Here is a 16,686-nt window from a genome sequence, read left to right as displayed (position 1 = left end):
TGAAGCGAGAGGATATGGAGCTGCATGCGTGCAGAAGGTGATGGGAGATGACATTTAAAGATGTCACCATGAATGTCTGTGGATTTATCAAAATACTGACCAACTGATGACTCCCAGTGAACAGCAGCTTGGCAAAGAGAATTATTGCACAGTGATGACCCAAAGAACACTGCCAAAATCACACACGAGTTTCTTAAGAAGTGAAAAGGGAAACATATGACCTGGCCAAGTTGGTCTCCTGACTTGAATCCAATAGAGCTTCTTCAGAGTGTATTAAAGAGAAAGGCGGAGCAACGCAACCCCTTCAGCAAAGAGCAGCTGAAAAACATTATGCCTGAAGAATCACAGAAAATCTCTTTAAAAATTAGAGCTACACTGGCATCCTCCATGCCGAAGAGGCAAGTGTTTTTAATGTAACATTATAGTGCAAATTCAATTCAAGGATGGTCATATTCTATATTTTCCTTATTGTCAGCAAATTCCATAAAAACCAACAGTAAATTGAACAAGGATTGTTCGTGTATAGAAAACCCAATCTTGCATTTTTCCTCTGTGTTATAAAACTTCATGTCGCCCAAAAGCATGAAAACATCAGTTGTGTTTCCTCAAGAGACACATGGCTGTATTATGATGAATGTGGGCACTGCTCTGAGGAAATTCTTCATACAGTATCTTGGAGCCACAAGTACCAAATGTGCATTTGTCTGTAATGCTGATAGATAAAGTTTATAGTCTTCAAAGAAATAACGACTATTTATTCCTGCTTTAGTGACAATGACTTAGCCTTGTGCCAAAATTTTGTGCCAAAATGTAGCCTTGGTCAAAAATGACCCAGTCACTGTGTTTAATAGCAGAGAAAAAACGCAAAATGAACTTTTTCCATTGGTAGTGTCTACGGATACGGGTCCGTATCTGTAGCCCACAGGCTACGGGTATGGCACTTTCCATTTGCCAGACAGATACGGACCCGTACGCGAGTCTCGCGAGTCAAGAAGCTGCTAACCACTGCAAACTGTTGAAAGGTAAGCAAAGGTTAAGGTTAGGGTTAGTGTTAGGGTCAGGTTTAGGGTCCGTACCTGTCGTACCGATGCTACGGGTCCGTACAGCTAGCGTCTACCGGGAGTCACGTGACCAGATCTCGCGTATCTGATTGGCAAATGGCAAGTGCCGTATCCGTAGTCCACAGGCTACGGGTACGGGTCCGTACCTCTAGCAACAACCTTTTCCATTTGAAATTTGAGGACTTTTACAAAAGTGACCATAAACTTTAAAGTGGACTAAAACACAGACCAAAATCACATGCAGTACCTTTAGCAGCAATAATCGTGATGATAAACCTCTACTTTAGTAAAGAAAACAGTTATTGATGTAATAAAAGTGTCTGCCCTCTGAAGAGAGAAAAACCCAGAGATTCAGAAAGTGTGAGATGCATGATTTCTTCATGTAAAATAGATTTTGAGTTGAAAATTCAATTAGGCTTCTTTATTTTAGAGGCTCAGTAGATGGTCATTTTTTACCCTGAGGACAAGTGAAGTGTGCAGGATGTTAGAACCACACTAGGGTTAAAACTACAGCAGTGTTTAAAAGCAAAATGCAACATTTGGGTATTGCTTTCAGGAACTGGGCATTCTGAAAAATGAAAGATTTTTGTGGTATTTGTTGACAAAAATAGCACAGTACTCCACCAAGGCTGCTCAGTTGTATCATTTACTACGGATGAGTCCCGATAAGTCCGTAGTGGTTGATTTGTAGTAGGACCGCAATCATGTGATCATCAGCAGGAAGCTTATGTAGTGTTCACTTACAGTTACAGTGACGCTGTGCTGATATCTCACAATGATATAGAAATCTTTAACAAATCCATGGATCCAGACTATAAGCTTCATCACTGCCAAAATCTAATCAGTTGGTCCTTGTATCATTTCTGACCTTCCCAGCAAATTTCATCCAAATTTGTTAGTCCGTTTTTGAGTAACGTTGCGAACAGACAGACAGACGGACAAACATACACCGAACGTCACTTAAGTCCGCCGGGTTCCTTGGTGGAGTAAAAATATAGAATGTGCCTTTTCAAAAATCCCCAAACAAAGACTCCAAAAAAGTCTCTTTTTTTGTCAACAAACTAGGTAAAGTTCTAAAAAATAAAGTTTCTAAAACATTATGTCATCGATAAATCTGGATTTCCAGTTTATCAAAGTTGTGATTTTTTTTATTTATTTATTTTTTTTACAAAACTACTGATTCGTTACAGTGTTACAACATACTAACATTCCAGTAAAGAGCATCTGAACACGTCATGATGAGCAGGATGTGACTAAGGAGGCTCTGCAGGGATACCAAAAACATTTTACTAGTGTTTATGTGTGTGTGTGTGTGTGTGTGTGTGTGTGTGTGTGTGTGTGTGTGTGTGTGTGTGTGTGTGTGTGTGTGTGTGTGTGTGTGTTCATGCCGCTGCACGTCTTTGTGTGTCAGAGCCGTTTCCCAACATGGCTGTGTGCGGTAATTATGCAGGAATGTGTCTGTAGAAACACTTTAGATGCCTGGCTTTTCTGTCTCATCCATAACTGTAACCCTCTTTATACGAGCTGTGAAAGTCAGTGAGATAATAGTCAATCAACACACTGCAGAGTGAGCCATTAGCATCTGGTCGGTGGTTGGAGGAGAACTTAATATGGGAGAAGCAGTTATTATGAAAACCGCAATGAGTGCAATATAGTGGAAGTATTCACAGTGGCTCCGCTGTAGTTTATTTCAAGCTTGAGAACGCAGTCATTCAACCAGGAGGAGCTGTGTCATTAACATAAACAAAGGCTCAGCAGTACCAAACTGTTGGAGTGTTTGTCATGACAGTGATTAAAGTGTAGGACACCGAGCCACTAATCACAAAAGCTTGAAAAGCTCCATTAGTCAGTCCAGTGCTCTCTCGCTATCCTAGAGATGTGACGTTCGCCAACGAGTCAGTCGTTTGAACGGCTCTTTTACAGTAAATGAACGATGCAAGTCGTTTGTATGTGCAAATTGCCCACGCTTTCTTCACGTGTCACCTGTGTGCCCCATGAGTCCGTGTTGTCCACGCTGCCTTCACCTGAACGACTAATGACATCTCCGAGTTTGAGTTGTCCACAGTAGCTCCATTCAAGCAGCTATATCTGCAGCTAAGTTAGAGGAGGAGGACTGGAGACTGGAGTGGAGTCACATTTACCACTTTATCAAAGACGAGGAGATATTAGTGATAAAAAAAAAAAAACATAAAATGAGCCAGAGTCAAAGGAAACGTAACAGCATTTGGATGCACTTTTCTGGGGACGACATGCAACATTTGTTAGAAAAGCATCTCTTTCAAGTCCAAGTCAACAAACACCTTACACCAAGAACATTTTAACAATACAGAAAAAAATAGGGCTGTCAAAATTAATGCAGATTAATCCATCATCATGACTAATCTGATTAAAAATTTTAACATAATTAACCCATCTGCAGCGCATATTGACTCAAATCCCTGAAACGTCTCTGGCAATGTATTTCGGGCAGTTTGTCCAAGCAGACTTACCGTCGCGCATGTAGCCGACTGTTGATCAGGTAGTGGCAGAGCCAAGCAACTGGAAATGGAAGACGCTGAACAGCCTGTTGGCCATCTCAGTAGGGAATGTGAATGATATATAATGTGGTAAATGACTATTCTAGCTGGAAATGACAGATTTTTAATGGAATATCTCCATAGGGGTACAGAGAAACATTTCCAGCAACCATCACTCCTGTGTTCTAATGCTACACTGTGTTAGATAATGGTGTTGAAATGCTGACTAATCATTACAATCATTAGAAGAAAAGTGTGAGTTTTCATGGAAAACACAAAATTGTCTGGGTGACACCAAACTTTTTAACCGTAGCGTAAATAAAATAACATAAATAAAACTCAATACAGTATATATTGGTTGGATGTGTAAGTTTGAATTATTCTGATCCATATCGTAACTTATAACTGCTACCAGTGATTGTTTCCTTGATAAAAACGAGTTACCCATGGTCAACTTCTGAAAAATGAATGAATAGAACAATGACAAAGTCTTTTGAACGGCTCTTTGAGAGTATCGGCTACTCAACATCCATCTCCCTTTAAAGAGCCATAAATCCCATCTCTGCCATCTTGCCTTGGTTGAGGAACAGATCTGCATGTGAGACGTTTTCTGCAGGGTCACATGGAGGTGATTGTCCTAATGATGTTTGGATGACTCATCACAGAGAGCTGTCGGCCTCCTCCTCATGCTCACTCAGACCTGGGTTAAGAAGGGGTTTGCAAAGAAGTCTCAGACAATTCGTTAACAAATTTGGAAACTGTCACACATATTTGCAATCAAAGAGAAGTTTGAACTTATTCTTACACTTTCAGATGCTCTATCCAGTCCAGTCTATCCTGCTCTGCACATCATGCCAGCAAGGCGATGTACGATCCTGTCCTTTCATCATGGCAAAGTTGTGGTTTTATCGTCAGATAAGAAATATTGGGAAAAAATTCAACAGGTCAGAAATAACACAAAGTAAATTTTAAAAAAAACATTGTGCAAAAGAAATATATACAACACTATTTATTCATCTTGTGAACTCTCAGATTTAGCTCCTGCGTCGCAATAACATACACTTACAATATTTAAAGTTACTCTGAGAAAAAAAGGATTAGAAAGAGAGCTGGTAATCAAACTATGATGTAAGGAATCTGTGTGCGTCTGTTCTCCCCATATCTATATATAACAACCATGCATCCAATGTGCTTCAAACTTGCTGGGCGTATTGTTGGGAACACAAAAAAGTTCAGTGTCAAGTTGCAAACTGAAGGAAAGGAGGGGTCTTCTTGGGGTCTCTCAGTCTGTCCTTTTACTGCCTGGAGGTAAACCCCCTCCTTCAAGGCGACATCACTGAAGGCAAATGCATGACATCACAGATGAAAGGCAGAACCTCTAGCTAAAAACGTGTATCTGTCTGTACCGCTTTTTTAAACTGTTCATATTGCACTAGTGCATTAAAAGTGAAAACAATACAGCATAGAGATTCTGACTGAGGAAGCACAAGAAGATTCACAATCCAGAACTGCTCCCTTATTCTGCATCCCTAATGTTCCTTAGTGGTGGTATTTGTGGACATATTTAGTGTATTTTCACATTTTTCTGCAGCAATGAGCTCTCCTATTTCATTCTTTTGTATATTGTGCATGTCTCATTTTCATTGCTCTGTCTAACAGAACATCTATCTGTGAATATTCAGTAGCACTACTGCTCAAAAGTTTGGGCTCACCCAGAAAATTTTGTTTTGCATGAAAACTCACACTTCTATTCATGTGCTAACATAACTGCACAAGGGTTTTCTAATCATCAATTAGCCTTTCAACACCATCAGCTAACACAATGTAGCATTAGAACACAGGAGTGATGGTTGATGGAAATGTTCCTCTGTACCCCTATGGAGATATTCCTTTAAAAATCTGCTTTTTCCAGCTAGAATAGTCATTTACCACATTAACAATGTCTAGACTGTATTTCTGATTCGTTTAGTATTGTTTTCATTGAAAAAAAAAACTGCTTTTCTGTCAAAAATAAGGACATTTCTAAGTGACCCTAAAATTTGAACGGTAGTGTATATTTAACTAGCAAATAGTTATTCTATACTTTATATTAATATCGTATTCTTTTTTAATTTACATCTTGTTTGAAGCAAAAAGCACATAAAATTAAACAATTTACACTAAATCTTTAAACGGACAAAAAGCAAACAAGCCATGAAACAGTGATTATACCACAACAGAGTTAACCCAGTGTCTTAGCGCCCTCTACTGACCAAGGACATGTACACCATTTCTCAGCTCAAAAAAACGAAAAAAGTCTGACTGGGTGTGATGAATACCATCAAACTGAATACATGCTTCATATTTTCCTTTAGTTTTTGTGTATTCATGTGTACAGACTATAACTTCTGCTTTTTTTCCCCTTCATGCACTTTCAGAAAAATTATCTGGCTTTCTAATTTTTTTAAAGGCAACTGACTTATTTGTGGCAGTCACAGCACAGAAATGGGACATTCAAATATCTAAACACTCTCTTTTCTGGAACAATGTACTGTTGACTTGTGGTTTTTATATTTCTGATTTTGTAGTTTGTTTTGATTATTATTCATTCTTCAAATAGCTGGTACTTTTTGTGAGTAGCCTACAGGTATCACAACTGTAATTTCATTATACAATCTTGTGAAACATAGTAAAGCATCTGGTAACTCCTGATTTGAACATCGCAAAGGTTTTATGGTAGATACAGAATTTTTCCTACAAGTTTTGAGATATATAACAGGATATACATTGCCTGTCAAAATAAATTCAAGCAAATAGGGAAGAGTTTGCCATTGGATAGATGCTCCATTAAAAATCAGCAGTTTTCAGTTAGTATAGTCATTTATCACGTTAATAATGTCTAGACTGGATTTCCGATTCATTTAATGTTATCTTAATTGAAAAGAAAACGCTTTTCTATTTAAAAAAGAACACTTCTAAGTGACCCCAAACTGAGAAACAAACCCCTTAATCTACGGACATGTATGTCTACGGAAACACAACAAATCTTCAAACAGAGGCAGGAACACGAGGGGTGTTTTGCATCATTATATACAGCTGTTTTATTTGTGATTTCCTCAAAACATTATCAGTATTTTACTACATACAATGCATGTAATCAAAGTACAATGGATCGACTTCAAAGAGAAGAACACAAAGAAAAGAGCGACCAAAAAATAAAATAAAATAAACAGGCGGTGACCACAAAGAGAGACAATGGTTAAGGTACTGAATGTATAACACCATTTGTTTTAGATAAGGCTATTGATGGTGCCATCAACAGCGACGCCCTGGCAACTACGTGTTCTGAAAAGACAAATGTCTGCTAGAAGCACTGAGGTCTGGTGAGTTTTACTGCATGGTGGTGTGCATGAAGGTGAAGGTAAAGGTACTTATCTTGGGACTCTGATGAGATTAAGTACGATTTGAACTTTTTTTTTCTCTATTGTTTTCCTAATGATGACATTAAATCACACTTTGGGAAGTCACAGTCTGCTGGACATTCTCTAAAAAAATAGATTTAATTAGGTCAAATTAAATAAAATTCAAAGTTTCACAAGACTGTTGTATTAGCACAACAAGTGATTTATTTTTTATTATTTTCTTTTTACTAACACATTTAAATATTTTCTTTTTAGAAGAACCAACTGTCACATAAAAGGGGAATAAATAAAGTACTGATTGAATCACAACCAGCAGAAACACTGACGTGACACATCCTAGTGAGGACACACATCTCCCACAAGCAAACTACTGTTGACTCGTAAAACCGATACAACAATAGAAGAAACTAAAAAGACGAGTGGATATAAAGAGAGGAAACACAGCTACTGAAACTCAATGAGACTGTCTTATACAGAACGTCCTGTATTCTGGTTTAAAACCCCTGATATTGTCCCAAAATAAGGCTGTGGGTTTTAGGCACACCAAGGTACAACTGAGCTGAGCAATATGTGCATTTATGTTTTTAATTTTTTAAAAAGACATGAAACTTTTTAAATGTACTGAATGAATTAAAAATCACTTTATTTCTAATCACCTGGCTAGCCCAGGTCTTGCTATAGAGATTAGAGGATTTGTTTTTGTTTTTTTTTTTAAAAAGGAAAAAAACAAACAAACAATGATGACAAATCATTTTTAGATGTCATTCGTTTTGCAGAGCATTTAGAGACAAAAACACAAGTGCATCATTGGCAAAAACTGCTGGTGAGGGAAAAACAAGTGCACACAAGTGTGTGTGTGTGTGTTTGTCTGAGTGTCCTGTGTTCAGTCAGAAAGTATGTTCACCTGTGAGTGCAGCTGTTTCAGTGTGTGTGAGCAAGCGCATATTTAAAGAGGTAGCAGAGAAATGCGATCAGAGCAACAGATGACAATCAGTCCTGAATGAAATCCATCCATCTGATACAACAGTAGAGAAGCTGACTTTAATCTACCTGCTCTCCTCAACAACATTTCAATTTGAGCCAAAGACCTCCACTGGAGCATCTAAAGTACTGAGACTGGACAAACACAGGTGGTAATACACATTAAGTTCAATAGTCAACAGTATTTCATTTCCATGTTTAGAACAGATAAATCGCACTACTGTTCAAAAGTTTGGGGTCACTCAGAAAATTCCATGATTTCCATGAAAACTCACACTTTTATTCATGTGCTAACATAATTGTACAAAGGTTTTCTAATCATCAATTAGCCTTTCAACACCATTATCTAACACAGTGGAGCATTAGAACACAGGAGTGATGGTTGCTGGAAATGTTCCTCTGTACCCCTATGGAGATATTCCATAAAAATCACCAGTTTCCAGCTCGAATACTCATTTAACACATTAACAATGTCTAGACTGTATTTCTCATTCATTTAATCTTATCTTAATTGACAAAAAAAATGCTTTTCTTTCAAAAATAAGGACATTTCTAAGTCATCCCAAACTTTTGAACGGTAGTCTTTTTCATTTCCATGTTTAGATCAGCTAAATTAAGTGTAACCTCATAGTAAGTATCCTACGATCTGTTTCAAAGAACCCCCTTTATTTATTTTTTTACTGTCTATCAGTTCACAAATTCCTTCTACAGTGATTGAATCTATTATAATTTTCTCATTTTAACAGAAGGACCATGGAACAGATAACATGTCGGTGCAATAAAACAACCACATCATTAAACATCAAACACTTTTAAGAGCTAAATAGATGCAATCAACCTGTGGATTTCCAAATCTGTCCAAAGCGTTCCATTAACAGCTGATGGTAACAAAAGAAGCTTAGAAGAGTGTTGCGCTCCTACATGCTGCGAGCTGAAGCGTGATTCATTCGTGGATATAATCACTAAAGGCTTGGTGTCTTATTCACAGCATACTGTATATTTCTGAAGGCATGGTTTTGTAACATCTGAGTGAGAAGGTGAATAAAAAACAATTCAGAATCAGAGTTAGGTAGAGTTAAAAGAAGGCAGAGTGTTGTGATTGGAGCAGGTGTGTGGGACTTGGCTGGCTGCTGAGCAAAAAAACAAACACAAACAAACAAAAACTATTTGTATCTAGAATGTCTGAAATGGGATCCCAATGTTGCAACCCTTATAAGACGTTTGAAGAAAGCTACAGAAAAGACACAGGAAACCTGCAATACAAAAATCAAAGCTGACAGAGTCGCTGCGCTGGGTGTCGTTTCCAGGCAACAGTCATGAGTTTTGACATTTTGGATGTTGGGACAGAGCAGTTATAAAAATCAAAGAACAACCACCCTCATCTGTGTCAGTTTGAGTTCAACTACAGACCTTCATCTCGGAACAACTGTGTGAAGCTGAAAGCGCTTGCACGAGTCTGAATACGACGTTTTTGACCGCGCGGCATCAATTCAGCACTTTGACACTATTAGAAACCAAGAGAAGCCTTGGTAGATCTGTGGAGACAAACAGCTGTTCATGTAGAAACATCACAGCCTCCTCCTTTAGTTTTTAAAAGTGAACGATGACTGCCTCCTGTTTTGCAGAGTTCTGATTCTCTGGGTTCACCGTTTGCCTCTGAAGTGTGCGCTAATGAACACACCTATCACCTCTGTGCTTTAATGCTACTTTCACATAGCAAGCTTTCAGGCTTAGGCCCAATCTGCTGACACTGGATCATCTGTATCTGTGTATGCACTGAATCACTGACAAACTCAAGCAGCTGCACCACACTTCCTGTTTGGCTTTTGACCTTTTTACTACCTTTGTCTTAGAAATGCCATCTTTTTCTGACATTTTTTTAATGGCATTGCTATAAAAAGTCAACTGGGCAGTGTGCTTGTTTGCTTTCTTGCGACATGATACATGAGAAGGTTGCTCTGAAGTCTGACACCAAATGTAAATCCAGCTGAGGGTTACACAGAGAATAAAGCCTAAAAGCAGTTAGATCAGCACCGTTACAAACAAATAACATTTTGTGTATTTAATCTGTACAGAAAGAGAGTTGTAGGTTCGAGCTGCCATGATTAGTTGGGAATATTCCATGATGCTGATGCTAAAAATGCACTGAATATTTTTGCTTTAGATCAGTATAACACATTAGAAACAAATTTTCTTCATCACTACATTGTTCTCGGCTCCAGTTATTGTTCAGCTGAAGTCAGATTTACAGATTTAGACAACACGAGCATGAAACACAGACCACCTACTGAGCAGGAGACACTTCACAGCTGTTTGCTTCTCTCCGCTGATATATCAATAAAACTAGGTTCCATGACACTTTTTTGTTTCCGTTTTTAGACTACAAATATGAAACTGAAACCAGCAACCACTTCCAAGCTGCTGCTTTGCACCACTAATGCACTGATTTTATAACCACGATGTCGTCCGACAAACTCACCATACAGGAGTTCACAATTACGGCTCTGCAGACGACCGATTACACAATAAGAAGGAACGGATATATTTTAGCTGCTCTGTGCTTGTAAAAAAAAAAAAAAAAAAAAACATCTTTCACATCACTTTTTTGGTTTGATGCACTAATGACCTAAAAATATACCTTCTCTTTAGTACTTTTTAACCATATCTGGTGCTGCTTTATACAAGGATATACAGTTTGCGAACACAGAATGAATTAATATGAAATGTTTGATAAATTGATTCTTAGGTAAAACAGCAGATAGAAAAATAGCTGTTACTTGCAGCACCACTGTTGACTACCTTTAGGGAGAGACGAGCGAGATGTTTTCTCTTCTTGTGCTACTGATGACGAGTTAAGCCTCAGACACAAGAGTAGTATTTAATCTCCTCATGCAACTCTCTCTAAGAAAGTAAACAAGCACATTTCCAAAAATGTCTGTTCCTTTAAGTCTTTTGTCTGTCAAACATGACAATACAGGCTCTACAAATCCAGCGTATAGAAATGAAAATACTGTATAAACAGAGCAAACAATCTCTGCGTCATTCCTTGCACTGCTCTGTTGCAAAGAACTCCTTCCAGTTTTATATGCAACACAAAATCACCTCAAACTGCTATCAAGCCTGTCCTGCTCTGTCGAGCCAACTCAGCAAAAATAAACTACGTATGTAGCAGAAAAAGCAACGCTAACTTGTGTCTCTGTTCCAAAGATCCAAGTCAAAGATTTGTTTGCTAATTAGAATGACTGGAAAACATCAGTTGCATGTCCCACGTGAAAGAATGAAAGAATTTGGGCACTTCCAGCTGCTATGTGAATGTAGTCTCCCTTCCAAGCAAAGATTTCTACATGCATTTATACACTTCAGTCAGAAATTGAAGCTAGAGAGGCCTCCGATTTAGTGACGTTAAGATTTATAGGTCTGTATTGAGACTTGAGGTAAAAATCATCCAGCATTTGAAAAGAGATAAAAAAAGGAATATACTGTACATATACACAAAAAACCTTCTAAATTAGTGTTAAAATAAAAATGAATGTTTTATATTAAACACAATCATGCTGCGACAAAATATATATATACACATATATATGTATGTATGCATATATTTATATTTATATATATATGTGCGGAAGGGAGAGGTAGTATGTTTGGTTAAACGCAGCGCCAAAGCATAGCGGCACGTCATCTGTTTGTAGACCAAGAGAGACAACAAAGATGTGAAACAGAATGAGGCAGATGAGGGTCAATTGAGCAAAGCAGAAGAACAGAGAATGACAGTTAACATTTGGAAACATTGGGATCCGCTTGTATACTGACTGGCCTACTGGCAATAGACTCTACTAAATGACTTTCTCTATACAACTGGCAACTAGTTTACTATATATCTGAAAACACTGCAAAGGTTGCTGAGGAGAGAGTTGTAGTGTGTCTGTTTGAGTGCATGTGTGCTAGGAGTTTATGTTTGGTTCCTTAAAGGCTATTGTGAAAAGTCATCCTGTAAATTATTGAGGTATCTGTTAGATGTTTCCAGCTGAGTGAGGTTTCTGTAAGTAAGGCTACTGAGGTGGAGCTGCTGACCTGGGTTGAGGGGGAGGAAGGGTGAGGGGGGGAGAGACTTGAGCGTTGTTTGGGTCCGTTTGAGTGCCAATTGCCTCAAGCATGAGCTACACGGCTAACCACTGGTGTCAAAATCACAAGCCGGATCTGTCGTGCAGGTGTAACGTTCTCCATGTACAACCCTAAATTTAAACGATTAATAACGACAGTCAAGAAATTCTGCCCAGAGGAAATGAATCGATATCCAAAAGCAGCATAGCAGAGTTAAATAACGGACTCGTAGAACCCTTAAAGCTGAGCAGACCCTCGCCCCGTCACCCTGTCCCGCATTCCTTTTTAAACAAATGATGTAGATGTTGATGTTGAATGTAAAAAAAGTCTTTCAACAACTGTTCTTAAACAAACAACGATTGTTTAAAAATCGGTATTTCAAGAGCTGCGATGCGAAACACAGAGTAGTGAGAAAGGTAATGTCACACTTTGGATTTAAGAGGCGACATCTCAGACAGTCACTGTCACTCCGTCTGTACAGCACGTCACTACGTCTGCCTGTGGCAATTCTCGCTTGAAAAATATTTCATCCCCTATGATCTTCTATACAGGTTCTACACAGTCTTCTGGAGGTCCGATCTAAAGGTTTCCTGGGTCAAATAGGACAGAGGAGTCATTACTTCAGTGTCTTTTTTAGCACACTTAAATGACATGTCCAATTCACCGCAGCTGTCCCCCAAATTCTCAGGTTTCCATCAGCCCTTGGTACACCACAGTTTTACAAAACAGAGCTTGACTGGCTGCTGAGTTAAAGCTATGAAGAGTAATCCTGCTGTAATTGGCTATTGCAGAAAAAGAGGCGGTTAGATGATTGGATGATGAGCAAAGAGGCACGCCCATGCTGCTGCTGCAACAGTTTGCCATTGGCTAGTTCCTGTGTCAGTCAGTTGAGGCAGTGTTAGTTTATGATCACTTGAGTGTGTTTGACATCCTGTTTCTGGAAAAGCAGATGTTTTTATACAGAGCTGGGGACTGCCTTTCCATCGACACTGAAATTATTTCGCTCCGCTGCATTCTTTCCCTTGAGGTTACAGCTCCAGATGTGAAACGGCTGCACTGAAAAGCCCTCTTTCCTTCCATTAGAAAAAGGGAAGAAGAACAGGTGCCAGTGTCCCTTCCATATCCAAACAAGAAAGTGAAGCCACGATGTTAGTTAAAAAGGGCTATTCCGATGTTCATTCACTCGATATTTATGAACAAGGGAGGTGGAGCTTGTTCACGTGCACTTGGAAAAGGCTCCTTGCTCGTCTTTGCGTCATCAAAAAACGTTTCAGCGCAGTAAGCCAAACGCTAGCTAGACAGCAAATTCTGACACACATTACAATTAACAATACTGAAAAGAACAAAACAAAGAACAAAAATCTGATGTTCAGCAAAATGAAAATATTCTGGTTATACTGTATAATTGTCAAAAGCTTATCAATTGACTTTAGAAAGAGAGAGAAAAGACATACATCCATAAGCTTGGAATGGACAGACAGGACACTTGCTAGTGATGACATACTGAGCTGTAGGGTACCTTTAAAAGGCTGCCAGATGTTCACACTGACATACTGTGTGCACACTGTGCATGAGACTTAGCCAGCTGGAATGCTCAACACAACTACTGCTGGGAATGTTCAGTCATATGAAGTCTTTGCAATTACAACATCAGATTTCCAAGTCCCATTGATGCTGGCCTTTTACAACTTTTGGCCAATTTGGTAAATGTTTTATTTAGACGTGTTTGTCTGTGGAAACCTGCCTCTATTGGTAATTCCAATTTGCTCAATGACAAAAATTTCAGTCAAAAATATCAGATTTCAAAAAGCAATACTGGTTCCACCTGAATCTGACAGTCTTCTTCAGTGCTCCCTGAAACAACTCAGTAACTTGACCAGAACTGCCGCCTCTGTCCATTCTAGTTGAATACAACATAAGAGTTCATCTCCTAATTGCATATAGCACTGTATCTCCAGGTCGTCTTGCCATCAACAATTGAATTCTCTTAGTATTTTACCTACATTAATCTCTAACTATGTACAGACTTAGCAAGTGGTATTTACATAGTTTGTCCACAAGGGGGTGATACAGGTCTGCATGAGGGTTGAGCATGCACCGTGTCAACAGAAACGTGATATGATATGTAGTGATGTTGAAAATAAACATCCTAAACCTCGCTTATGTGGCTGGTGTTGAAATGATATAATTGTGAAAGAAGGTATGAGGCTTGATTTTGAGTTTCGTATAAAAAAGGTCTTTCTCATGCTTTGCATCTCTGCCCTGCGGTTAATAGCATTTGGAGGATATCATAACAAAAACACTACAGGCTGTACATTGGTTAACATCTGTGTATTGCTACCATTTGTAGAATATTCACTTTGACCTGAAACTTAAGGCTAATGTTAATCAATGTTTTGACATAGATGAGTAGAAGAATGTAGCCATTTCACGTTTAACAGCTTTAGCAGTGATCTCTAATGGATTGTACAATCATGCAAACCATAATAAGTTTTTAATTGATCAGATAAGCTTAGGAATGAAAATCTTGTAGTAATCATTATTTCAAAAAGTTTATATTTTTAGCTTCCTTATGCTGTTTTTAAGTATGATTAGAAATCACAGTGATGCCTAGAGCTTCAAAAACAATCTCCGTCTTATGATTGTAAGCTTACGCCACACACACCATAAACACCAAGTACACAATATCATCAGACAAGCTTTTCCCTGAGTCAACAGCTGGTAGTTGGTTTCTGTCCAACTATCTAGCTCTAACTGTCTTAGCAGCAATCTAACCAGCCAAACAAATATTTTTGGATAATCTCTATCCACAAAACATGAAGTTGTGTTTGCTTATGTCACTCTACAAACTTCACAGGTCCAAAAATGACAAAATCCAACAGAGAAGAGCTTCCCTGCACTAGACCCTCAGTCAGAGCCTGTATACACACCCCCTTGTGGTCCATCAATATTCTCACACACTGTACACATATCGCAAAAATAGAAGGCCTCCTCGTGTGTGTACATTTGTCTTTTGAAAAATGACATATAACACACACAACTGAGGAGGAGCCTTCAAATCCTCTACAGTATACAACACTCAGAACTATTTGCTTCCATGGAAGCAACTGTGTTTCACTGTCTATATATATAGATATATATATATATCTCAGCTTATACGTATCAATTATATTTATATAGCATTATACATACATTCGTGTTTTGTGAAATTCCCTTTTGTCTTGTGAACAGGGAATTCCAACTGTAGCAACTCCCTCCATCTATCCAACCCTTATTTCCCCGTTCCTCCAAATCCCACCTTTCTTCCCACCCTTCCTGTGCTGAAGCATTCCCACTCCAACATCCGTCTTTACTTCATTAGACTATCTGAGATCTCTTCTTGCACAAACACATATACACAGGGCTTAGCAGGAAAGCCCACCTGTCAACTCCCATCTTAGCCAAGTATTTTTAAACCAATAAACCAAACATTTCTATTAAATGACTGTAAGCTTGCACATGGCTTCTGATGTTGAATATATTTGGATGTCGTTGCTTATGCACTGTAAACCAATGATAGTTTATAATTATATAAACATAACCTTCTACCCAGCGTGGGTAACAGATTTTCCTGTCTGTGATCACAATTTTGGGACATGGAGAGATTTTACGAGGTTGATGGTAAAAGGGATGTGACTGTCACATCCATCAAGCTTCCTCCACTGCAATAAAATGGCAGGAATCTAGTAGTTTCCAGAGAAAGGTGGTGATGGAAAAAGTGTTTTTTGGAGCTTGTGAAGATCGGGATGTCGGTTGGTTTAGATATCTGTATGATGTAATGAGCTGTAATGTGTGTTTGGGAATCCAGAGGTCAAAATATAATCTGGTTATCCAAGTGTTGAAGAAATCAACAGCATATTTGGGTGTATCAGATTTGATATACAGATGTGCAGTCATCTATATCTTGCTTCTTGAGGTCAGGAGGAAGAGGAGGAGGAGTATGGACTGGTGATGAAGAGGTGAAGGTTACTGTCTATCTATCTGATTATCCATCTTTCTCCCATATGTCCAGGGTTTAATCAGGGCTGCTGTTTTCTTGAGGAAGAGGTGGGAAAAGTTGGTTAATCATCCAGTGTGTGATGAGTGTGTGTATGTATGCACATGTGCCTCCTTCTCTGCTATGACACCTCACTACCAAACACTTCCAGCACCAGGGGGGTGAGCTGCATGCTGTGCTCGGGCTGGAAGGAGAGTGAGCGGTACTGCTTGGAGTGCTCCTCGTTCAGGCTGCGCAGATCGGCCAGCTTCTGGATCATCTTGGCGTAGAGGAGGCGTCCGCCTGGGTGGTTCACCCGGATGTAGGCCTGCAGCGCCTCGGACAGGCAGTCTTGGAGCTGCTCGATGCGGGCATGGTCTTGGACACCAGGACGATCTACCATTGGAGAGCAGGAAGTGAGTGGAGTATGCATATGGGTCATTAAGAGAGAAGAAACTCAGCAACAGAGGAAGACGAGTGGACGGGTGAGCAGAGTCAGACAGGAAACAGGAAAATATTGGATGGATGAAAGACAAAATCAGTCAGAACACTTCTGTCTTCCAAACTGTTGCTCCAGACAGAATTGTAAGGTTATCAGATTATGCTTC

The 16,686-nt window shown here is 39.1% G+C and overlaps 1 protein-coding gene across 2 annotated transcripts in view; it reads right to left on the bottom strand.

The window, feature by feature from the left end:
* Positions 1 to 6,630: 6,630 nt before the first annotated feature.
* The window catches only part of LOC110961542 (vitamin D3 receptor A), a 130,300-nt gene continuing 120,244 nt past the window's right edge, over positions 6,631 to 16,686 (bottom strand). For both annotated transcript variants that reach the window (XM_051949658.1, XM_022209203.2), the window contains exon 9: positions 6,631 to 16,474. In XM_051949658.1, the coding sequence (XP_051805618.1) occupies positions 16,221 to 16,474 (254 nt within the window). In that variant the 3' untranslated portion in view covers positions 6,631 to 16,220. The remainder of the gene's footprint in view (positions 16,475 to 16,686) is intronic.

The sequence above is a fragment of the Acanthochromis polyacanthus genome, chromosome 6, assembly GCF_021347895.1.
Source record: "Acanthochromis polyacanthus isolate Apoly-LR-REF ecotype Palm Island chromosome 6, KAUST_Apoly_ChrSc, whole genome shotgun sequence".
NCBI classification, from domain to species: Eukaryota; Metazoa; Chordata; class Actinopteri; family Pomacentridae; genus Acanthochromis; species Acanthochromis polyacanthus.
This window is presented reverse-complemented; position numbering and strand designations above follow the sequence as displayed.